This window comes from Callorhinus ursinus, unplaced genomic scaffold (assembly GCF_003265705.2).
Source record: "Callorhinus ursinus isolate GAN/ISIS: 27379988/994484 unplaced genomic scaffold, GSC_fseal_2.0 scaffold16, whole genome shotgun sequence".
Lineage (NCBI taxonomy): Eukaryota > Metazoa > Chordata > Mammalia > Carnivora > Otariidae > Callorhinus > Callorhinus ursinus.
Window position 1 is genome coordinate 3,451,668 of NW_027397078.1, and position 26,392 is coordinate 3,478,059.

A 26,392-nucleotide genomic window follows, 5' to 3' on the forward strand; every position below is an offset into this window, starting at 1 on the left:
AACAGAGAGAGAGACAGCGAGAGCAGGAACACAAGCAGGGGGAGTGGGAGAGGGAGAAGCAGGCTCCCCGCAGAGCAGGGAGCCCGATGCGGGACTCGATCCCAGGACCCTGGGATCATGACCTGAGCCAAAGGCAGATGCTTAACGACTGAGCCACCCAGGCACCCCATTTTCTTTTTTTTTTTAAGATTTATATATTTATTTGAGAGAGAGAGAGCATGGGGGAGCAGAGGGAGAGGGAGAGAACCTCAAGCAGACTCCCTGCTGAGCACGCAGCTGGACGCAGGGCTCAATCTCACAACCCTGAGATCATGACCTAAGCCAAAATCAAGAGTCCGACACTTAACCGACTGAGCCACCCAGGCGCCCCTCCTCCAACCTTTTCATATAGGTTTTGCAGTTATTATAATTTATACATAACAAGCATGTAAATGCAGATGTGCCATCTTTTTAGGGTATACTCAATCAGCATTGCATATTACTATACATATTTGCTCAGGCCAGTAAAGAAAAGCCTGCTGAGCCTTGAGCAAACAATGTCTCTGCTCTGACAGATAAACAGAACTCTGTCCTCTAGAATCAGTATACCTTCAAATACATACAGACAGACATAACCCTTCCGGAGGGCATATGAATTCCAGTTCCTGTGTTTGCAGACGTATTTCCAGTATCTGAAATTTGTTGGCGGCATTTGCCCACTGGGGAAAACAATTCTAGTTATGCATGAGAAGGTAATCAATCACATTAAATACATAAAATAGTATACCATTTTATTTGTATTTCTTATTTCCTTTCCAGTATGGTCAAAGCCCACTGAAGGCAGAAAGAATCCTTATGAAGTGCTTTGTAACTCTGGGCACGGAGAACGAAACAGTCACTCATTGTAGTACAATAATATAACAACAATAAAATAATAATTAAAATAACAAAATATATAATAACAGAGTATGACTTTCAAGTACTAAGATGACAAAAGAGGAAAGAAAACCTAATGCCTAGTTAGTTATATAGGAATTTTTGACTGATGTGAAATTTTGACATTTTTGAATAGTAACAGAAGAAAAACCATAAAACAAACAAAGGAGGAGAAGGCAACGTAAGAGAAATGCTAAAGGCAAGAGCAGATCTAATCACGTCAAGTGGATAAGCACACAAGTACACCAATCGTCCAGAACGTACCTTTGTTCAGAAGAGGAAGGAAGTCAGGTGCTTTTTCCCCAAAAACCCTTTGAGCATCCTCGGCTTTCATTGACACTTCCTTTGTCTGAACTAGGAAAAAGCCTTTACCGACCATCTGTGGAAAATAAAATTTCATTTAGAGTTTAAAATGAACTTCTGAGATTAAAACAATATTTTTCTATTCTAGTATTTTTCTGTATAAAATGCAACACAGCATGCTGATTTTTGTTTGAATCATCACTCTAATTCAAGGCGTTTGCTCTAACAAGTTTTCATATACACAAGATTTTTCCAGATGGGTAGTCTGCAGTGCCTAATGTTTGTCCAATGAGAAGAGAATGGTCAAGTAGGTAAACTAGGGTACATTCATCGCATGATGAAATAGCATAGTTCATTAAACATAACAAATAATAAAGTGGGGAAAAGCTTATGTCATAATTTTGAAAAGCATGCTACAAACATATATATAGTATAGCACAATGGTGATAGACCACATTTATGGAGCCCTACTGTGTGCAGGCAGTTTTACGTGCTTTACATGTATAGTACATTTAACCCTCTCATGAGGTAGGTACTATTATTACCCTCATTTTACAGGTGAGAAAATGAAGGCACAGAGTGGTAAAGAAACTTACTCAAGGTCACATAACTATCAAGTAACAGAACTGTGATTCGAACCTAGTTAATCGGATGATAGATGAAATAAATGAAAGATTATTCCTAAAAAGACTATTCAAGATACAGTATGTTATGGGTGATTTTTTTTTTTTTTGTTATGGATGCTTTTTAAACATTTACTCTTCTTTATTTCTTCTTTTTAAACTTCTTTTTAAACACATACTCTTTATTTCTACAATTCTGTACAATAAGTACACATTAATTTTTAAAATAATGATGAAAGTAGTCTTTAAAAATGCAAAGTATTCAACCACTTTAATTTTTTTAGCAAAGCCTATTGGATTTTTAAGTATAATAGTAACATACATATATGCTCAACACAGAACACCTGAAAAATGAAAAAAATAGAAACAAATACGAACCGAGGTGCCACCACTCAAAGGTGCCACTGCCATTTGGGTATACTTCCTTTTACCCTCCCCAGTTTTCTTTTTCTCCCATTACAGAAATAACACATGTTCATTGTAAAATCCATATAATCACAAAAAAGAAAAGAAAATCCTGCTCTTAACCCAATTCCCAAGAATAACCACAACTGTTAACATTTTAGTATATTTAACTTTCCACACTTAGATCTCTAAAAGAAATTCAGATACTTATATAATATTCTACAAATTTTCACTTACTTGACTGTGAATATTTCCCAGCTATTCCACTATAAAATTGGCTGATCGTATTTCATCCAATCAGCTACCTTATCCCATACCATTCCATCAAATTGGATTCAAACTCAAAACCTTTTTCAGAACCCTCAATGCTGCCTCAGAAAAAAGAAACATACATAAAAAAGTAGCAGAAAATTGCGTGGACATCCACTGCCAGGTGATGACTGCAAAGTTACTTAAAATATCAGAAATAATCCTACATCTGTTTCAGATTTTCTAGATGGCTCACTACCTCTCATTTTGTAGTCAGACGCATAAACTGGCAAGATGATTAATTCAAAATACTGTTCCCTAAAAACAAATAATGAATTACAAAACTTGATCTATTTTGATATCTCACTGCAGATATCTGGAGACTCTTTATTCATGGAAATTCCTCTACTTATAAAAACTTGAAAATAGCGCTAACTATCCAACTTAAATTATGCAATACATTACTTCCAAACAATTCAAACTACTTTTACACTAATTTATCCTGTGCATATCTGTGATGTACCTAAGAGGAAGCAAGAAATCTGATTTTTAGGAGAGAAAACTGAGGCCCAGTAACTTCTCTCAATTCCCTTTGGAATGTGCCTTCTGCTTTATTCAGCTTTTCTGGACTTCCTATCTCAAAAAACTATTATGATACATTTAATTTATAAAAACAATGTGAAACAAAATTCTGCGATACTCCTAGGGTTTAACAAAACCAGAGTTAGCGATCCCAGTTCCAGTCGAAGCTGTCTTAAGGTATTCGGGTTATGATATGAGAAAAACTCAAGTTTTGTGGGGTTTTTTTTGTTTTGTTTTGTTTTGTTTTATTTTTTTCATCTCAGAATTAGGTACCTCCTACACATATTTTCCTGGGAACTTGAGCTTCATTTTTTTTTTGAAAAAATATGTAATCTCTCCCTTAATATGTAAGTCAGTGATCTTTTAGCATGTTTTGATACCCTCTTCACATGTACTTGGCATTTTCTTTTTGTGCTCTTGTCATTCCTTAATTCTGTGCTTTCAGAATTAGGTAGGATAACTCCAACCACCAAGTCCCAGGGTTTTTCCTTCTAGGCTGAAGGGTAGTATCTGCCTGGACTCCCTGCACTTTCAGTCACATTCCTGCTCCACCAGGCAGTCGTCAACGTTCCTTTACCACTGGGGCAGCAGATTAGCATCATGCTTAAGGGTTCAGACTGTGCTTTAAAGCCAATTCCTACCAAAAAGGGAGTTTAACCTGAATAATGACATCGTCTGAAAACTGTTGTAGATTTTTTTCTAAGTCTGGATTTAAATCATGGCTCTGCTGTTTACCAGCTGAGTGACCTTTTGCAAGTTACTTGCTCTCTCTGTGGCTCATTTTCCTTATCTGTAAAAAGGGGACTAAATGGCACCTATTTCATAGGTTATTCTAAATTAAGGGAGTTACTTCATTTAAATTCCTTATAACAATGCCTGGTATACAGTGAACACTATATAAGTGTTAGCTATTATTATCACAGCTGTTGTTGCATTTTTGTTTTAAAATATCTTGTACTCCAGAAGGACATCTAAAGAACATCATTCTTCCCGGTCATGTTGCTTTCAAGTGCACACAATGTTGCCATTTCACACATCAGATACCAAAAATTAAAAGGTTAAGAACATCTGATGACTCATGAAGAAAGACTGTTTTGATGGGTTTTTTTCTTTAAACGTGCTACCTATTCTTTATGTCCACTTCTCAGTTCCTACCAAAAAAGGAGTTTAACCTGAATAATTACATTGTCTGAAAACTGTATGTAGATTTTTTTCTAAGTCACCATGAAGTATAATGAAAATGCTGACCTCTCGGATGTTGGATTAGCATGTGATTAGATTGCTCAAAGGCCAGAAGTACTTTTTCTATATCTTACCAGATTCATAGCATGTTTTCAGCAGATTGGCATGAACAAAAAATAAAAATACCACAGTCTTAAAATTATACTTCGGTTTCTGTTGTTTTGAAAACTAGACTTCAGATATACTTTGTAGGTTTCAGACATGGGTTTTCTACATTGTGGGATGTATAGCTACAGAGCGGTGGTCAGTTTTAGTGTTTTTTCCCCCCCCTATAATCTTCCTTTCGACAGAACAGTTTCAATTTTTAGGGGCGCCTGGGTGGCTCAGTCGTTAAGCATCTGCCTTCGGCTCAGGTCATGATCCCAGGGTCCTGGGATCGAGCCTCACATCGGGCTCCCTGCTCCGCGGGAAGCCTGCTTCTCCCTCTCCCACTCCCCCTGCTTGTGTTCCTCCTCTAGCTATCTCTCTCTCTCTGTCAAATAAATAAATCAAATGTTTTTTTTTTTTTTAAAAGAACAGTTATAATTTTTTAAAAAATCCATTCAAAAGGAGACTTGAGTTTTCCATTCACTTCTTCATTTCCGGAAGTTTGATTTTTAAATTTGACCACTCCTTCTGAAGAACATCTGATTAATGAGTGACCAATACGTCCCACTGCTGCCTCCCTACTGGAGCACCCACCAACATAGGAACTGCTGCTTCTGGAGCCTCTAATCTCTACGTCCCCAGTTATTTTTCAAGTGGAAGCTGCTTCCGCTAGAAGGACTCTTCTTTAATCCCAAACTCACTGAGTCCCTGCTCCTGAGCCCACCACCTCTGCTATCCCAGCTCCCACCTCATTCTTACACACCAACCTCCCCTTCCCATAGCAACAGGGCAAAGGAGAATAATGTGGAGGTGGTTTTCAGTCGCCCCAGTGGCCAAAAGTTGTACTCCTAAATGTCTTTGCCACCCCCTCCAACCAATTAAAACTCCAAAAAAATATTCCCAACTAAATAAGGTCATGCTTTACTATGCAGTACTACTTTTGTAAGCTTCCGTGGAAATCATTCATTAGAAAGAATGGAAGTTCTCCGAGGGCAGAGAATTTTGCCCATGTGTCTCCATCTCCAGCATATACTGTAGGTCATCAGCTTTAAGTTGCTATCAGTTGTAAGATGCATTTCGGATGAGCAAAAATGTGGAAACAAATGTGCATCCTATAGCCAATGAAATATGGCAACAGAAGTAACTCTTTACATAATAAGTGCTTAATAAATGCTTACTGAATTATATTTTTTTAAAGTTTCTTTGGGAAAGTCTTTTGAGGCCAAGCAACCAGCTTACAGATACATCTGCAGGGGGGAGAGGACTAGAACTTAAGGATTGCCTGTATTCCTAATAGCCAATTTTTGAAAAGAATAGAAGTTCTCCAGAAAGTGTTGTGTTCCTATCTAGGTGTGTGTCTGTCTCTCTTCTCTCTCTCCTTACCTCATCAATTAGTTTTCTGGCATTTGCAATAGTGTAATCACCAGCAAATAATACCACTAAGCATGACTCATCGCTGTTCTTCTGTCTCTGACCCCGAGATACTGGAACAATACTTCTGTTGGCTTCTGTGGAAACTCGGACAGCTTTGAGCTCTTCGGTAGTAGGTAGAGGAACATGGTCTTGCACTACAGCATTCTCTGGAAGAAGGCTCCAGTTGAGTTCTCCTGACACAGGTGTAAAGTCATGAATGTTGCTCCAGGTATTATTGAAGATACTTAGCCCTGCATCTTTGAACTGGAACGCTAATTCAGGGTAGTACCATTGGAAGCAGCCAAACTTGATGTTTGTGGAAGACTCAATGATGGGTTGAGTGGCACAGCACAAAAAGACTTCCAGCTTTCTACAATCCCTCACACGAAACTGTTGGCAGGCTAACGTGCACTTGCAATCTCTGCAATTCCGGAAAAACACACTGCCTTTCACAGGTCCCAGAAAAATTACACAGTTAGTACAGTCATCGATAGTAATTGTAGCCGAGTGATCAAAGACGTAGATGTTACAGTTCTCACAGTCTTGAATGAGAAACTGTTGTCCTGCCACTTGGCCAGGTAGGCGACCTACTGTTTCATCCTTCAGGCCACTGAACATGTAGTCTTTTGGATTAACCTGCAGGGACAAAACACAGGCCTTGAGTATTACTAACATTATTCAACAAATATTAGTCAAGTGTCTACTGGGTACCACGCACAATTCTTGGCGCTAAAATAAGAAGTTCCTACTCTCACCAACTTGGCAACACAGTAAGAAAATGAACAGCACAAATTATTTTTTTCCAACAATTAAGAGGAATGAGGGGGAAAAAAGGGAGAGGAAACTGTGATAAAGAAAGACTCAAGGACGTAACAACCAAACAAGGTGTGAACATTGTGTGGATCCTGTTTCAACATACCAACTATAGAGATACTTTTTTGAAACCGTTGGGGAAATTCTCACGCACACAGCATTTTGGATGATATTAAGGAATATTTCAGCTCTGACCCTTTCTTTTTTCCTGATGCTTCAATTTTTAAATTTTTTAAATTCAAGTGTAATTAACATATAGTGTCATATTAGTTTCAGGTGTACAGTGTAGTGATTCAATAATTCCATACATCACCCGGTGCTCATCACAAGTGCCCTCCTTAATCCCCATCACCTATTTCACCTACCTCCCCTCTGGTAACCTCCGGTTTGTTCTATGTAAGAGTCCGGTGTTTCGACTGTCTTTTTCCTTTGTTCGTTTGTGTTGCTTCTTAAATTCCACAAGTGAAAATTTAAAACAACTTCTGCTGCTTCTTTAAAAACTTCTGAAATTGGAAATACACCCAGACTGAAATATATTTCTCTATCCTTCAGTATATGGATGCATGGGTCTTAGTTTCTAAACCCCGACTGATTTCTGCAATATGCTACAGAAAATGGAAGAACCCGAAGGCACAAGAATTACTATATGGCATAACTCCCATCTGCAAGTTTGATTCAAATATTTATTGAGCTTTTCCTACAATGTAATTCTTTAAATGCCACCATTCCTATCTTTAGATATTCTAAACTAAAGCACACATAACCTTTTAAACAGTATGCCTGGAATTTGTCACATTATATATTTTAAAATTCTAACTGACCTCTAAGAGCCACAAAAAGGCCATTTTGATTTTTTTTAATTACATGTGAGTCTACTTGCACTGTTTTACCTTTTTGCACATATTAGATTTCATGCAAAACTATTCATGTGCCAGAAATAGACTCCCAGAGAGTAGGTAAAATTTTGATTAGTCACAGAGGATAATCATCCCAACCATTACCAAACTAACTTAAAGTGACTTATTCAGTATTGCACAATAAATGTTGTACTTATCCAGTTTTATATAATGTACTAGAAGGAGTACTGGTCTGCAGCATGAGGCAATAAGAGAGGCACTTTGTCTCCCAGTCTTAACTTTGTCACCTATAAGCAACATCACCTTGGAAGAGGCACTTCAACTTCCCAGATCTTCAGTCATTCAACCAACATTTGAACACCCAATATGAGCCAGATGGTCTCTTAGGCACTGACATGAGTATGACCAGCTCTTCCCATAAAAAAGTAAACACTAACCTAAGCAGATGATTTAAAAACAACTTGGCTGTGTAATGCAAGATGCCTAGAATATTCTGGAAACACAGAGGAGAATGACACCTGGGGTGGGGGAGGTAGGGGTGTAAGACTTTACTAACAAAGTGAGAATGAACAAGCTGAAGATCACCACATAAAACGGGTAGGAGTAAAGGAGCGTCCCTTCCCACACCAGGCAAAAGTGAAAGAATTAACAAAATAAAACTCTTCGGAGAACGTGAGGAAAAACAAAAGTGGTTTGGTGTTTACCAGTGATACTAGAATGGGAGTAGATGAAGCTAGAGAGATAGGCAAGGGCCGTATCATAAAGCCTGGAAGTTATCCATGGGCAATTGGTTACCACAGGAAGATTTTAAATAAGAAAAATTTACATTGCAGGAAGATTACTCTGATAAGAATATGGAGGGGGAGCATGGATCTGAGATTGTTGCAGTCAGTCATCCAGCAAGGACTGGACGGAGAGCAGTGGTTAGGAGAGAAGCGGAAGATAGGATAAATTTGAGAAATATCGAGGAAGTAGAATCAATTTGGTAATTCAATGGCTATAGGAGGTAAGGCAGAAGGATGGATCCAAAATGATTCCTAGTTCTGTAGTCAGTGTTTTTTGACTTTTTTGGACTATAATCCACATTAGTAGATTCTTCAGCACAGCCCAGTACACCTACTTGTATTTGTGCATGTACACATACCAAAGAAATGAAAGCTTCACAAATAATATTTACCCTAATTTTGTGTTAAGCCCCCCAAATTTTCTATTATCCCACTGAAGGGTTTGAAAAAACACTGCTCTGATTTATATGATTGGATGTTAGTGTGCCATACATCAGAAGAAGGGAAAAATACAGGAGGCAAACACAGGTTTAATGTGGAAAGAAGTGTTCAAGCAATTCTATTTCTAGGATTTTACAGGTGATGCATGTATATAAAGGTACCGGGGCGCCTGGGTGGCTCAATCAGTTGCGTTACTCTTGGTTTTGGCTCAGGTCGTGATCTCATGGATTGTGAGATCGAGCCCCGTGTCAGGCTCCAAGTTCCGTGCGGACTCTGCTCGAAGATTCTCTCCCTCTGCTTGCCCCCTCAAGTAAATAAACTTATCTTTTTTTTTTTTTTCCCCCAAAAGAGGTACAGTATTCCAGTTTGGTCTCTACCAAGAAACTGAATTAGCATGGTTGCTGGTTCCCTATTGCCTAAGATCAGCCCCAAAGGGACCATGTAAGGAAAACACCAAGAAAAGGGGAAACTATGAGAAGTCCCTGTGGGGGAGAGCAGGAGGATAAAACAGAAAAGGAACCTCTGGGATTTCTGCTCTTGCTTCTCCCCCACCCTAAATCTTGAGACAACAGCGCTTCTTCCACACCTGCTGGGACTCAGATCTCTGGTCCAGACTTCCTTTGAGTAAATTCAGGGCAGGACAGAAACCCTGGGCTGGTGAAGAGCTGGGAAAAAACAGGTGGGGACTGACTCTGACGGTTGCTCTGGACCTCTCCAAACCCTCATAACTGGCAGATTAAAATCTAAGAAGTGTCTTCTAATGTGCTTCTCCCAACTACTGATTGGTCAAGGAGACCAAAAATATTAACAAAATATATAAGATCTGAAAAACACAATGAGAATAAGCTTGAGTTCTGCATCCGACAAGTAGAATGTACTCACAGTTTTCTTAAGGACACATTAAAGCTTTTTTAAAAATCATATACTAGATCATAAAGCCTAAACAAATTTCAAATGACAGATAACTTACAGACCATGATATGGGACCAACATGTAATTAAGTTAAAAGTTAATAACAAAAGATACTTCTAAAAATTCTTGCCTACTTGAAAATTTTAAAAACACACTGCTCGATAACTCATGGGTTAAAGAAGAAATCATAATCAAATCTAAAAATACTTAGAATTAAATGTTAAGGCGCCACATTTGGGATGCAGCAAAGATGGTGCTTTGAAGGAAATCTATAACCTTAAATAGCTATAATAAAAACACTCAAAATTAGTTAAATGTCCATCTTAAGAAATTAGACAATAAATAAAACCTACAGAAAGCAGGAGAAAAAGATAAATAGAAGTTAATGGCTTAGGTATTAAATATATAATAGAAAACATCAGCAAAGCCAAACATATGTTTTCTTTTGGGGGGGGCAAAAAATAGGCAAACTTCTGGCAAGAATGACCAAGGAAAGAAGAATGAAACACGAACGATATGGATGAAGAGAGGGATATTACCATAAATGGAGGTTAAAAAGAGAGTAGTATCAATAACCATATACCAACAAGTTTCAGGAGATTTTGTCTATGAAATGAACAAATCTCTTAAAAAATAACTTTTTTTTTAAAGATTTTATTTTTGACAGAGAGAGAGAGAGAGTGTGTACAAGCAGGGGAAGCAGCAGGCAGAGGGAGAGGGAGAAGCAGGCTTCCTGTTGAGCAGGGAGCCCGACGCGGGGCTCGATCCCAGGACCCTGGGATCACGACCTGAGCCGAAGGCAGACGCTCAACCGTCTGAGCCACCCAGGCGCCCCCCAAAATAACTTCGCACAACTGACTTCAGAGGAAGTTAAAAGCTTAAATAAAATGCTATTTACTGCTAACGAAATACAACCAGTGGGCTAAGTGTTCCCACAAAGAAAACACCAGGTCCAGATGGTTTTATAAGCAGATTCCAATTTTATTTATCCCAGGTTTATGCAAACCCATAAAGACAACAGAAAAAGAAGGACCAGTCCTAACTCATGCTACTAGCCTGCCTGGCAAGAACCTAGTAAGAAAAACAAAGACATAACAAAAGAAGAAGATTTTAGGTTCATTTCACTCACATCTGTAGATGGGGGAAGAAAAAAAAACACACAACACACCACCACCCTGCAAATTAAATCAATCCTATAAAAAGAGAAAGCACCACAACCAAGTTGAGTGCAAATGGTTCAGTATTAGAAAAATCCTTCAATGTAAGTCACTATTACGTGGTAACAACTTACATTTTGCTCCTAATTCCTATTGATCTGCTGTGGCAACGTATTCCTCAGTAGCTCTGAAGCACTTGTCATGACTTGTCTCCGCCCTCTGATTCTCCTTTGCCCAGACGGCCTTCTCCTAGTTCTTCCTGTCCACCTGTCAAACTTGTTTCTGGGAAGCTCTCCAGTTTCCTCAACCAGGAGCCTGCTCCCCCTTTTCGGAGGCTCTATGTTGCATTAAATACTGGTGTCTATCTCTTCCTGTACAGCGATCTTTGGGCTGGCATCCTGTAACCAATCTACTTAAAACGGAAACACCTCCTCCAACACGACCTCTTTACCCTTCTTTATTTTTCTCCAAAGCACTTAACTTCCTTTTAATGCACTATGTACGAATTGTATTTATTGTCTTTATTCTACCAGCCCTCCATTGGGACATAAGGTCTATGAGGGAAAGGATTATCTGCCTTGCTCACCCTTGTTTCCCCTGCACCTAGAACAGTGCTTGGCACCACAGAGGCACTCCATACACCCATGTTGAATCCATTTTAACTACTGAATCTTTGTTACCTCAGAGTGTAACCGGGAGGGAGGCGGTCCCCAGGGGTCGTTTTAATAAACAAATGTGAAGAGTAACTAAGTTTGGTAATCACACACTTCCCCACTCCCCCATTCTCCACGCCATCCCCAAAGAAGAGAGATCCCGATAATGATCAAGAACAACATGATATTCCTAGGGACATTTAGTCAGGTCACCGCGCAAGCTGGCCAACTTCTGAGTAGGAAGATAATTATACACAAAGGAGGCAAGGGCACTCTTAATACCAGTCCTGGGTTTCTCCTTTTTACATTCTCTTCTCTCCCATACCTGCGGTAAAAGAAAGCTGCGGCTGCCTTCCACTTGGAAGAGCCAGTCAAAGGGGATGGGAATGTGGTCACGGAGCAGGCTAATGGGATCTGGATCTAATCCAGGCCTTAAAGTGGAGAAAAGGGAACTTGCAAGAGTGGTTTCAGTCAGTTCTGCTTTAGGCCTTAAGGAGGGTAAAAACATTGTCTGGTCTTCTTCAGCCTGTCACCTTGGCACCAACCCACCTCCCGCAGTGGGGGTGAGAAGATCAAGCGCACCAGGATTAGGTGCAGGGAAAAGGAGCCCAGGAGTTGGCCTGTCTCTACCAAGGCCTCAGACTCAATGGGCAAGTAGAATCTTCAAGTTTCGGTTTATAGTTTATCTCACTGTACCAGAAACTCCTTAAAACTCTGATGTAAAACTCTGTATCTTCCTGGGGAATTAATTTGGGGTTCAAGATTCTGGCCAAATTATCTTTGCCTGAGATATGGATAACAAGTTCAAACATTTGCAAGCATATTTATCTGAGAATTAAGTAGGGAACAAACCAGTGTTTGGATAAAAATAAAAAAATAAAAGTTGGGGCGCCTGGGTGGCTCAGCTGGTTAAGCATCTGCCTTTGGCTCGGGTCTTGATCTTGGGGTCCTGGGGTCTGCAGGTCGGGCTCCCTGCTCAGTGGGGAGTCTGCTCTGCTTTTCCCATTCCCTCTGCCCCTCCCCCCCAGCTAGTGTGTGCTCTCTCTCAAATAAATAAATAAAATCTTAAAAAAATAACAGTTAATACCTGTTACTTAAAGGAATTTGGCAAATTTGTTTTGCATGGAAATGATATGTAAGATGTATGGTATTTGAGAAGTTTCAGCTATATTAATTATAATTAGTACTATATCAGTAGTTGCGGTTAAGACTTGTTGCAAACGCAGAAATAATATCCACTCTTTCTTAACTTTGAAATTACTGAGCTGCTGCCTTAGTCTGCACAGGAAGTGTTATGTACTGAATACCTGTATCCTCTCAAAGTTCAAATGCTGAAGCCCTAACCCCCAAAGTGATGGTACTTGGGAGTTAGGCCTTTCAGGTTTAGAAGAAATCATAAGGGCAGGGCCTCATGATGGGATCAGGGCTCTTAGAAGAGGAGATCTCCCTCTCTTCCTCCCTCGGTCTCCCTCCCTCCTTGTGCACACACTAGAGGAAAGGCCATGAGTCCACAAGAAGGTAACAGAATATGAACCAGGAAGCAGGCCCTCACCAGTGAGAACTGTGGAACTCTTGGCACATTACAATGGGTCCAAATCCCTGCAGTAAGAGACCCGACCAAACTCTAGCATGTCTTCTAGCAGCACAAAGCCATGTCTCTAGAAGGACCCTACCCCCCTACCCCCATTAAAATTCCTGCCTGGAAAGTCTTCCTGCCAGGAAAATTTACTACTTATTCTAGCCAATACTTGATAATAGGCCCCTGACTTCCCTTTCTTAGAGCATTTATTAAAAAGGGCTTAACAGGGGCGCCTGGTTGGCTCTGTCAGTTAAGGGTCTGCCTTCGGCTCAGGTCATGGTCCCAGGGTCCTGGGATCGAGCCCCGCATTGGGCTCCCTGCTCAGCCGGGAGTCTGCTTCTCCCTCTCCCTCTGCTGCTCCCCTTGCTTGTGTACTCTCTCTCTCTCTCTCAGATAAATAAATAAAATCTTTTTTTTTAAAAAGGGGGCTTAACAGTTGTGAATATGTAAGTCTTAAAACTCAGTGATATCTTTCTCAAGGACCTGAGAGTCATTCCTTTGAAATATAATTACCAGGAAGGATAGGGCCTCTGTGTACCACCAGTCTCTGTGGGAGGACAGAATCCTAAGGTTGATAACTGCGAGTGAACAAACACAGCTGGTTTAATCACATTTACACTGACCAACTTTGTAATTTTCACTTCTCTGACTTTATGGAGCCCCTGCTCTCCCAGTTCCCTCATTTTCCTGATAAAATTGCTGAAATCAGCTCTACACAAATTGGTATGGAGCTCAGCTCTGTCCCCTAGTGTCAGCAGTTACTGAACAAAATCTGTTTTCAATGCTTTAACTAATGTCCAGCAGTATTTATCTTTGACACCAGACACTCGATCTGCGGGTACCTTGATCTTGGACTTCTCAGTCTCTAGAACCATTTAATAAAGAAATGTCTGTTGTTTAAGCTACCTAGTCTATGCTATTTTGTCATGGCAGCCTGAGACAGACTAAGACTGGTTGCCATAACAAAATAACACCCAGGTGGCTTAAACAACAGAAATTTATATTTCACACTCTGGAGGCTGGGGATGTCCAAGATTAAGGGTGCCATCACAGTTGGTTTCCTTCCTGGGTGAGTGCTGGGCAAGCTCTCTGATGTCTCTTTTATAAGGACACTAATCCTATCAGATCAGGGCCCCACCTTTATGATCCCTTTTAACCTTAATTACTTCCTTTGAGGCCCCATCTCCAAACACAGCCACACGGAGAGTTAGGGCTTCAACATGGGAATTTTGGAGGGACACAAACACTCAGTCCATAACAACTGCTAATGGTGAGGAGTTAAATGTAATTTACTATTCTTCTAAGTGTCTTATCCAGACACCTCAGTTCTTCTATTTATGGGGAGAAATTAATGCTATAGTTAAAGATCCTCTAAGCTACAGAGTTCTATAGTACAAAATTATTTGGACTGTAAATATGGTCTACAAAGGAGAAATTTAGGATTTATGTTGCTGTACTTTCTCAACAAATCCTGAAAGTTCTTCAAAACAAAAAGTAATAATAGATAACCTGAAGCTTAGTACAACAGTAATTTTGCAAAAGTTAACTCTTCTTTCTCAAATAAAGTGCCCAAAATCACAAACATGGAAAGGTCATATTTCAAGCTACCATTTCACAAGAGCCACTTATGAAGTGAGCTTAGTTTAGGCTGTATTTCTTACTACAATCCATAAAAGGTAGTAAATACACTTTAAGAATCAAAGAAACATTTCAATAGCTGCAATTCACCTGATACAGCTACTAAACTAAGTTAAGCATTATTTTCCTAACAGAAAACGAAAGTAAACATCTTATTTTTTACCGAGTAGCAATGCAAATTTTCCATTAAAATTCATCTCCACAGGTAAACTTCCATAATGATAATCTGAGATGAAACAGTAGAATTTTTAAATTTTAATGGAAAGCCTGTCTGCACTGAAGTCCCAAAATAAAGCTCAGGAGTATAAGAAGCACCCTATAGGCACGAGGCACCATTTCCAGTGCTTTATAATCCATTCACACAATACTCCTAAAAACCCCGGGGTGCCTGGGTGGCTTGGTGTGTTGAGTGTCTGACTCTTGATTTCAGCTCAGGTCGTGATCTCAGGAAGGCGAGATCCAGCCCTCCCTCGGGCTCTGCCAGCCCTCTCCCTCCCCCTTGGCCCCTCCCCCCCTGCAGGTCTGCACGCAGCTTTCTCTGTCTCAAATAAATAAATAAAATCTTTTAAAAAATACTCATGAAAACCCCTATGAGAGTTGTGTACTATCGTCTCTGTTTTACAGATGAGAAAATTTAGGCACTCAGAGGCTAAATAAATAACTTGCCCAAAGTCACACAGTTAGTTAAGTGCTTGAGCTGAGTCTCAGACCTAGGCAGTCTGGCTCCTAAGTACGTTTTCTTGGTTGTTTCTTCGTATTTAACCATATTCAAACAGAAACCAATGTTTACTAGGCACATAAATCAATGGAACAGAATAGAGAGGTCAAAAATAGACTTATGTATACACTGGCAAAGGTGCAAAGGCAATACAATACAGAAAGGAGAGTCTTTTCCACAAATGTTATTGGAACAATTGGAAATCTATATGTAAAAAAGAAAGAAAAAGAATCTCTCATATTTTGCACCATATATAACAATTAACTCAAAATGGATCACAGAACCTAACTGTAAAACCAAAACTCTACAACTTCTAGAATAAAGCGGAGGAGAAAATTGTTGTAATCTTGGTTGGGCAAAGATTTTCTAGATGTGAAACCCAAAACGCAATCCATAAAAGAAAAAATTGAAAGCTGGACTTTTATCAAAATAGAAAACTTTTATTCTTCAAAAGACACTGTTAAGAGAAGACAAATCATTAATTGGTAAAAAAAAAAAAATCTGCAAAACACACATATGACAAGGGACTTGTATCCAGGATATATTAAAATAAGTCTCAAAAGTCAATTAAGAAAACAACGTAGTAAAAAAGGGGCAAAAGATTTTAATAAACACTTTACCAAAGTAAATATATGGATGGCAAATAAGTACATGGAAAAATGCACAACATCATTAGTCATGAGGGATATGCAAGTTAGACCCCAATGAAATACCACTACATGCCTATTAGAATGGCTAAAATTAAAAAAACAAACCAAAACCCTGACCATACCAAGTGCTGGTGGCATAGCTACTGGATCTCATACACGGCTGGGAAGAACGCAAACTGGCACAGCCACTCTGGAAAACAGTCTGGCAGTTTCTTATACAACTTAACACACAATTTCCATGAGTCAGTGACCCCACTCCTAGGTATTCACCCAAACGAAATGAAAAATTATGTTCACTCAAAAACCATGCAGCTTTTTATTCACAATTACCAAAACTGAAAACAACCCTAATGTTCCTCAACCAGTGAATGGATAAACAAACATGATACACCCATATAATGGAATACTAATCAACAGTAAAAAGGAACTCCTGATACATGCAGTAACATGGATGAATTTTAAAAGTATCATGCTAAGTGAAAGAAGGCAGACTCAAAAGGTTACATACTACAGGGTCCCATTTATATGACTTTCTCAAAAAGACAAAACTATAGGGATGGGGCACCCAGTCCGGTCAGTTGGTAGAGCATGTAACTCTTGATCACCGGGTCAAGAGTTTTGAGTCCCATGTGGGGTGAAGAGAGTACTTAAATAAATAAGACTTTATTTTTAAAAGATTCTTCCATTTATTTATTTGACAGAGAGAGACAGAGAGCACAAGCTGGGGGAGCAACAGAGGGAGAGGGAGAAGCAGACTCCCCGCCGAGCAAGGAGCCCGATGCGGGGCTCGATCCCAGGACCCTGGGATCATGACCTGAGCCGAAGGCAGACGCTTAACTGACCGAGCCGGGCGCCCCCAAACATTATGTAAATTCAAGGTGTACAACGTGATGACTTGACACGCGCGTGTATCGGATACGCATATATACTGCAAAATGTTTACCACGATAAGGCTAGTTAACACATCTTTACCTAACATAATTACCATTTGGTCGTTTTGTCCAGACCATTAAAGCTCTGCCCTCATAGCAAGTCTCAAGTACACAATACTGTACTGTTAAGTACAGTCACCATGTTGTACATTAGATCCCCAAAACTTTTTCATCTCATGCGAGCATCTTTTCATTATGTTATTGCTAATTGCTGCAGGGAATCGCCATTCATAGCTTTCTTTAGTCACAGTTTCTGTTCTCTCATCAGAACCACCAACTGTCCAATTATTTTGGTATTCCCCAGCTAAATTTCTCAGAGTGGAATATGACCCAGCTAATTTCTTGGTAGGCGAAATCCTAGATTGCTGGCCCGACTGTGGATTTGTTGCTTTTGGGTCAGAGGAGTCCCTGACCTTCAGTCTAAACATGTGTGGCTAGCGGGCCATCATAGGGCCCAACGATGCATGCACAAGGGCTTACCCTTGAGTGGGAGCTGTGGGTGGGACCCACAGTACACTTGGCACGTGGATACAAAGTCCCATGACCCCAAGGGGCCCCTGGGTGGCTCAGTTGGTTAAGCATCTGCCTTCGGCTCGGGTCATGATCCCAGGGTCCTGGGATCGAGCCCCGCATCGGGCTCCCTGCTCGGCGGGGAGTCTGCTTCTCCCTCTCCCACTCCCCCTGCTTGTGTTCCCGCTCTCGCTGTGTCTCTCTCTGTCAAATAAATAAAGAAAATCTTTTAAAAAAAAGATAAAACTACAGGAATAAAAAAGTGATCAGAGGCAACTACAAAGGAGCATGAGGAAATCTGGCGGGATGATGGAACTGTTCTATATCTCAACTGTGGTGATCAGTTACTCGACTATGTTCATTTGCCAAAACTCGTAACTGTACACTTTAAAAGGGTAAATTTCACTGTATGTAAATTACATTTCATTTAAAATAAAATTACTTAAAATTTCAACATCGTTAAATCAGTTTCAGGACTACAGCTACATAGCTGAAAGGTTATTTCATAAATGAAAATGGCAGTGCCAAGTAATTATAGAAATAATAATAAATACCAGTACCTTGATCTTATACACGGCTAAAAGAAGGTGAAGCACTGTATTTATATTAGCTCACCATATTGCTAAATTGATAACCACAAAATAGAATTATAAAATTTTAGGACTGAAAAGGATTTTCCAGGGGCGCCTGGGTGGCTCAGTCGTTGGGCGCCGGCCTTTGGCCCAGGTCATGATCCCAGGGTCCTGGGATCGAGCCCCGCATCGGGCTCCCTGCTCAGTGGGAAGTCTGCTTCTCCCTCTCCCACTCCCCCTGCTTGTGCTCCTGCTCTCACTATCTCTCTGTGCCAAATAAATAAAATCTTTAAAAAAGAAAAAAAAAAAAGAAAAGGATTTTCCATACCATCTAATCTAATCTTAATCTAATTTCACATCCTATCACATTCCCTTTGTTTACCCCGATTTGCCTGAATGCATCTAGCAATGCTTACCCCCCACCCCGCCCCATCCTGAGATGCTCAAAGAATTAGAGAACTCCAGTGGATCTTGGGAAATTGAAAGCTGGAAAAGCTAAAGGCCTTTACCAATGAGGTATACTGGTGTGTAGAATACAAATTAAAACCCCAGTCCCATATACTTTTCACTCTCTGTGCTTTTCCCCTTTACCAAAACTTTATGTAAGTGAAGAAATTTGAACCCTCAATACCCTGTTGGTAGAAATATAAAATGGTGCAGACACTTTAAAAAAGTTCAGCAGATCTTCAAAAAGTTAAACATAGAGTTACTATATGACTCAGGAATACCAAGTCTAGGTATATCCCTGAGAGAAATAAAAACATATGTCCACATAAAAAACTGTACACAAATATTCAGAGCGGCATTATTTGTAATGGCCAAAAAGCGAAAACAACCCAAATGTCCACCAACTGAGGAATGGATAAATAAACTGGACAAATAAAAGTTATAAGTAATTATCTATTCTGTGGAATATTATTCACCGATAAAAAGGAATAAAGTACTGATACATGCTACAATATGGATGAATCTCAAATACATGCTAAGTGAAAAGAAGCCAGTAACAAAAGGCCAAATACTGTGTGATTCCACTTATATGAAATGTGTAAAATAGGCAAATCTATAGAGATAGAAAGTAAAATTGTGGTTTCCCAGGGCTGGGGGTGGGGAGAGAGGGAAGTGGGAAGAACTACTAATAGGTATGGATTTCTTTTGTGGGGAATGAAAATGTTCTAAAATTAGATCATAGTAATGGCATCATAACCCTGTGAACTTACTAAAACTACTGAACTGTATACCTTAAGTAAGCTGTATGGTAGATATATCTCAATAAAGCTATTTTTTATATTAAAACTGTTTAATTTTATTTGCTTCATTATTATATGTGCTTAAGCTTTTTTTATTTAATCACTTTAGAATAGTGTAAACATAAGGGATTTATGCCTGGCTTTATGTTTATACAGATTTGAATAGAATTATAATAAAATAATAGTCAAGTAGAAATCTATATTAGTCTTTTATAGGTATTCATTAATTATATATTTTTCCCCCAGAGATCGCATTTATTAATATTTCTATTTATATACACTGCATATATATCCGATTATAAAAATAAGGCATGCTTATTATAAAAACTTTAGAAAATTTAGACATTTATTTCTAGTCCTTTTTAAGGACTCAACATATTTTTTTCTGTTTTTTAAAAATTTTAATTCCAGTGTAGTTAACATAGAATGTTAGGTTTCAGGTGTACAATAGTGATTCCACAGTTCCATACATTACCCAGTGCTCACCAAGATAAGTGTACTCTTGATCCCCATTACCTATTTTACCCATCTCCCCACCTACCTCCCCTCTGGTAACCATCTGTTCGTTCTTGATAGTTACGAGTCTGTTTTTTGGTTTGTGTCTCTTTTTCCTTTGTTCGTTTGTTTTGTTTCTTTAAATTCCACATGAGTGAAATCATATGGTATTTCTCTTTCTTTGACTGGCTTATTTCGCTTAGCCTTTATACTCTCTAGCTTCCATCCATGTTGTTGCAAATGGCAAGATTTCATTCTTTTTGTGGTTGAGTAATATTCCATTATATGTATACCACATCTTCTTTTTCCATTCATCTATTGATGGGACACTTGGGCTGCTTCCATAATTTGGCTATTGTAAATGATGACGCAATAAACATAGGGGTGCAAATTAGTGTTTTTGTATTCTTTGGGCAATTACGCAGTAGTGCGATTACTGGATAGTGGGGTAGTTCTGTTTTTTATTTTCTGAGGAACCTCCGTACTGTATTCCACACCAGTTTGCATTCCCACCAACAGCAACAGTGCAAGAGGATGCCTTTTTCTCCATATCTTGGCCAACACTTGCTGTTTGAGTTTTTTATTTTAGCCATTCTGACAGGTATGAGGTGATATTGTGGGGTTTTTTTTAAGATTTATTTATTTATTTGAGAGGGACAGAGAATGTGCGTGTGAGCAGGGGGAGGAGCAGAGGAAGAGAATCCCAAACGGACTCCCCACTGAGCACCGAGCCCAACACAGGGCTCTATCTCATGACCCTGAGATCATGACCTGAGCGGAAGTCAAGAGTCCAAAGGCTTAATCGACTGAGCCACCCAGGTGCCCCTCACTGTGGTTTTAATTTGCATTTCCCTGGTGATTAGTGATAAAGCTGTTTTTAAAATGAATAAACAAAGAGCTAGTTATCTCCTTTAAAAAACAGTAACAACAACTTTACGTAAAAGATTTAAAACATGTGGACAAATTCGTTGATCCTCCTCCCATCAAAAGGTCCCTTCCCCTTGAACGTGGGTGGGCACTTGTGAATACCTCAACCAAGAGAAAGTGGCAAAGTAATGCTACATCACTTAAGAGGCTAGTTAGAAAAAGCCATGCAGCCTCTCCCGGTCTCTCTTAGGACACTTGCCCTTGGAACCCAGCCATCATGCTGTGCAGAAGCCTGGGCTACGTGAAGAGGCCCCGGGCCCTCAGCCCTAGCCAAATGCCAGAATCAACTTGCCAGCCAGCTCTGTTATTAAGCCATATTGAAAGCAGATCCTCCGGCCCCCAGTCAAGCTGCTGCATCTGATGCGGCAGAGAGCAGAGAGCCAAACTTGATAAACCCTACACAAATCGCAGAGTTGTGAACAAAATAAGTACTTGCCATTATTCTAAGCCACTGAGTTTTAGAGTGGTTTGGTATGCAGCAATTGATAACTAGAATATGTACTTTACATACTTAAAAGGCTAAAAACAGCATCTAGCCCCCTACTCAATGCAGATACTTCTTTCCAGTAAGTGGCCATCCAACCGCTGTCTGAAATCTTTTGACTAATATGGAGATTAGTTCCTCACAAAGCCACTCCTTCCACTGATGAACAACCCCAGGAATTATGATCTGCTTTATAAGACCGGTTCTGTCCTGTCCAATCTCTGGTCTGAGTTCTATCTTCAGAGGTGACCATTACTGTCTAACCCCCTTTTGTCAGGACAGGGCTTCACGCTGTTAAACAGTAATCCTTAGCATTGTCCCATTTTATAGCCGAGGAACCTGAAGTGCACGAATTGACTGCTTTATCCAAAGTCATGAAACAGACACCAAATAAAATGCAGTTACTTGAATCTCTGGTATAAGGCTTTTGTTTAGTTTTATTTCTATCAAATATGAGACAAATGTAATGGATACAAGATGTGTTGTCCATACTCAAATTCACTTATGCCATCACTGTTTAGAGGACGAATCCTCATTTCTATCATCCAGGAGGAGTACTGGTATGAATAACTGGAAAATGAAAATGACTTTTCCGTACCACTCATCTTTTCCTTGTTTGCACTTAAATATTCCTGTTTTAACTCAATAAAACAGTCAGCTCTTTAAGGGCAGGGATAATTTTTATAATTTTGAGTATTCCTTGGTGTTTGAGTATTTATATATTAAATAATTTGCCTAGCCACGAGAGGCAGCATACAGATAAAAAGTGTAAAAGCATTTCTTTCCAAATAATTTAAAAATGGATGGAACTAGAGGGTATTAGAAAGACAAATACCATATGATTTCACTTATATGTGGAATTTAAGAAACAAAATTGATGAACATAGGGGAAGGGAAGGAAAAATAAAATAAGGTAATAATGGACAGAGAGGCAAACCATAAGAGACTCTTGACAACAGGGAACAAACAGACGGTTGCTGGAGGGGAGGTGGGTGGGGGGATGGGATAATTGGGCGATGGGCATTAAGGAGGGCACTTGATGGAATGAGCACTGGGTGTTGTATGCAACTGATGAATCACTAAATTCTACCCCTGACACTCATAACACACTATGTGTTAACTAACTTGGATTTAAATTAAAAAAAACTTACAATCCAAAAATATTTCTCATGTCAATGTAGTAATTGTACAGTAAGCTTTTCACTTTTTCCAAGTTAGCACCAATAGAAAATAAGGTTCATACACTGCTGATTACAGTATATCAGTTGCCATGACAACACTTAGTCTCCAAACATCCTGAGACAATTTCTCCTAGCTTCAGTCCCCTAAGACTGACCCAATTACATAACTCCAAACCCAAAACCCAGAGGGTGCCTCTCAACAAAGATACTCTGATTACACAACCTAAGGAAAAATTTAAACACCACTTTTCCAAATTGCAAGGAAACTTTTCAGGCAATGAATTATGTTTTTACAACTAAAGTTGAATGGCAATTGTCTGATGTAACTTTAAAACGTATCTCACTTATGTTCTCTGGGCTATATTTGCATTCTGTTCCTTTTAAGGTACAACTGAAATCTTCTAGGGGCAAGCAAGACCATACTAAACTCAGCAGAAGTATCACTGGATTAATACAGAACATTTGTACACTAGCCTAGACTGGCCTTATGAGAGAGAAAGAACTAGAAAAAAAATCTGTAAAATCATATAAAATTTAGCAGGCTACTATAAATGAGGCACCCTAGAGCGCACTCCTAATTCCAAAGAAGGGATGCCTGGGTGGCTCAGTCGGTTAAGTGTCTGCCTTTGGCTCAGGTCATGATCCCAGAGTCCTGGGATCGAGCCCCGCATTGGGCTCCCTGCTCAGCGGGAAGCCTGCTTCTCCCTCTGCCCCTGCCAGTCCCCACGCTTGTGCTCTCGCACACTCTCTCTCTGACAAATAAAATAAAATAAAAAATTCCTAAAGAAAAAGAAAAAATCCCCACAAGGTAAAGCAATGTTGGGAAATGTGGTAGCTCCACTGTCTCAAAATGTAAGCTAGTAATTCTCTTTCTCTAATAGGCCAACAGAGTTTTAAACTGGGTTGTTTTCAAAATATAATGTTCATTTAGTAAGAAAAATTCTGGTTAGGTGAGTTGATCAATATTTTAACTTTTATTATGTACAGACCCAGAAGCATGAGCTTATTTTACATATCCAGTAATATGTCTTACACATCTACAACTACAGTACCTACTAGTGTTCCCCAAAAATGCTCCCTGTAAGCTCAAAACTGTCTACAAATGAAAGTTTACATGCTCATATGGGGGAAAAGTTTAGATGTTGGTGTCCACTATTCTATTTTTCGATGCATTTACTTAGCCAAAAAGAAAAAGAAAAAAAAATCACAGAATACATCCATGTATCTAAAAGGAGAAAGGGGCGCTTGGGTGGTTCAGTCCGTTGGGCCTCTGGCTCTTGATTTCAGCTCAGGTCATGATCTCAAGGTGATGGAACTGAGTTCTGCATTGGGCTCTACACTCAGCCTGGAGTCTGCTCGTCCCTCTCTCTCTCTCTCTGTCTCTCAAATAAATAAATAAATAACATCTAAAAAAAACCAGAGAAAGATTAACATATGAGATTCTAACTAACCTGAACATTATGTTAATAAAGGTTAACTGTAAGACCATTTATTACGAAGTAATGAGTCAAAGGGCAACTGAGACTACTCTAAATAAAAAAATTAATAAAAGCACTTTAGTTTTAGCCTATGGTTTCAAAACACAAAGCTAAAATAAAAATCAAATACACAAGCTTCTCTATGGCAGACAGTTCAAGGTTAAAGAGCATTGTTAGAAATACTAAGGCTGAGGAAATGAATCTTTTTAAAAATTGTCCACCAAATAACTCCGAATGATAGGTGCAATCTTCTTGTATGACAGAAAGCACACCACTTTCCATGCCTACGCAATAAAATGATGCTATCATGTATAGGTAAGAGAATTAATATACCATGCAACCCAAGAAGGATCTGAGAAACGGGGTAGAAAGATGCGGCTCAAGAATTCTGCAGAAAGCTTCCAACTGCTTAAATCTGACACTCGGAGAACTGCGTTTCCATGAATAAATTATTCTGGCGATTGAAAATCACGCAGGAAGGGCTATGAAATCATAACAGTCAATACGAACTTCACTATGAAGTATCCACGCATAAAGATAAGTTGCATTAAGCAAGGAAGTAACTGTTTACAACGTTTATTTAAACATCTTTTTGTTTGGAAAAGAAAAATAATTGCCAAATCTATCAAAGGATTTTACTAAGCACAAATGCAGAACTATGTAGAAAGAGGAAACATTATGAAATTTATGACTAAGTGTGTTTTGTGCAACACTAGGGTACGTTTCAAAGCTTTCTCGTTTCTGGCTGTATACAAAAGTAAAAAGAAGGGCGTTTTCATTCATTGAAAACAACAGTAAAATACTGCCTGGTTTATGCTGGTTATTTTCACCATACAGTCCTGACATACGTTCCAAGACTGATTCGATTTTCATTATTCCTTTCGGGTAACTGGAAGAGGAGGAAAAGCAAAGCCGTACGCTCAACAGTTCGCTTCGTAACTGAGAAAAATCCAGCAGTGGAATATACCATTAGGCACCCAAGAGATTTAGCGGCTAGGGCAGACAAAAGAGAAAACGGCCACAGACGAACATGAGCCGCGAAAAAGATGAGAATCGGTCCCACGTGTAACTCGAGGACTGGACAAAACGCCGCTCGGCGCTGCCGGTGAAATGAGCAGATTTCGGGGCATTCCCGGCTCTCCTTGCTTCCCCGGAGTCCACCCCTGGAGCGCAGGGAAAGCCCCCAGGGCTCTGACAATGAGCTCTAAGCCCCCTTCCAGCGCTTCGCAGTTCCCCGCGGCGCCCCCTCCAGCGCTGTATTCCACCGCACCCCCAAAAAGTCACTCCCCCCGACTTCAACTACTCGCTTCAGAGAGGAGAGCGCGCGCAAGAGAGCTGCAGCTGCTGGGTCGGCCCTCTCAGGGCTCCCGGGCCGCCAGGGACCCTCGCGGGGCGGCCCGGGAGGGCCTGAGACCAGCGGCCACGGGACTTTGGTTACCTTCTCGCGCTGGTCCCAGCTGTACTGCTTCGGCCGCTCCTCCCCGCCCTCGGGCTGCGACTCCTTCTCAGCCTTCCGCCTGTTGGAGAAGAAGCACCCCATGGTCCCGGTTACTCCCCGCCGGCCCGCTCGTTCAGGTACCCTCTGGGAGTGTGGCGTGAACCCCGGGCGCCCGGGCCCCGCAGCTCTCCGGACACCGCCCCGCAAAGCCGTCCAGCAGTCCCCAGCCCGGGTTAGCCCGCCAGGCCCAACACCCCTTCTCTTTCTCCTCTCAGTCGCCCAGACCACCCATCGCAGCCAATGACCACTCAGCGCCCGGCGAGCCAATCAAAGCCGCGCGAGCCCTGCGCGGCCTATGAAGAGAGGCCGACGTACGCACACAACCAATCCACGCCCCGCTCCGGCGCCAGCCCCCAGTGGCGGGCCCTGCGGGCTCTGGCGCACGCACAGCCAAAACCCCGCCCCCGGCCCGGCCCCGCCCCTCCGAGGACTCCGTGGGGTTGCTGCTCAGAGTCTTTACCTGCTCAAAGTCCTGCTTCGGCAGCCGTGTCTCTTTGCCCTTGGTTCTCAGTTTCCAAGTTCTAGGCGCGGGAAGGATCCCCAGTTGAACGTTAAGCTTCAGTTTTATGATGCAAGTGGTGAGGGAACAGGAATTGCAGCTGACACAGGAAGAGGCCCTGAAATTCGTAATTTTCCCCTCCTTTCCCCCGCCGCCCCCCCCACATTGTCTGACTAGTGTCGTCCCCTTCAGAAACTTCCCCCAACCACACCCTCTTTTGCCTTCTCTTCCGTGCTTTCTTAATATTCCTACGTATCACTCTTAAAATTGCACAAGTACTTAGTAAAATAATTATTTGTGTATTCTTTCCCTATTGGAAATGTGAATTTCTTGAGGCCAAAAGCCTGTCTTAAAGAGCACGTATCTTTGAATTCCCTAGGCCTGGCTGGCTCAGCTCCACGCTAGGTCCTCAATAAAACGTTTGTCAAATGAATGCATGAATGAATGCATGCTAGTGAAGGAAGTATTTATAACCTCTTTTATATATTCCTTATCAAGAAAGTGACTTAAGTGTGTGTGTGTGTGTGTGTGTGTGTGTGTGGTGAGG

At 40.5% G+C, this 26,392-nt stretch overlaps 1 protein-coding gene across 6 annotated transcripts in view; it reads right to left on the reverse strand.

Moving 5' to 3' along the window:
* Window positions 1-25,937, reverse strand: part of RP2 (RP2 activator of ARL3 GTPase) — a 63,552-nt gene extending 37,615 nt beyond the window's left edge. For 2 of the 6 annotated variants that reach the window (XM_025857964.2, XM_025857965.2), the window contains exons 1-3: window positions 25,287-25,604; window positions 5,790-6,455; window positions 1,180-1,294 (exon numbers count right to left, since the gene is read on the reverse strand). In XM_025857964.2, coding sequence (XP_025713749.1) covers window positions 1,180-1,294; window positions 5,790-6,455; window positions 25,287-25,388 — 883 coding nt within the window. In that variant the 5' untranslated portion in view covers window positions 25,389-25,604. Of the gene's footprint in view, window positions 1-1,179; window positions 1,295-5,789; window positions 6,456-10,918; window positions 11,111-25,286; window positions 25,605-25,806 lie in introns of those variants that run through there. The other 4 variants (XM_025857963.2, XM_025857962.2, XM_025857966.2 and 1 more) reach the window with 3 other exon arrangements.
* Window positions 25,938-26,392: the final 455 nt, after the last annotated feature.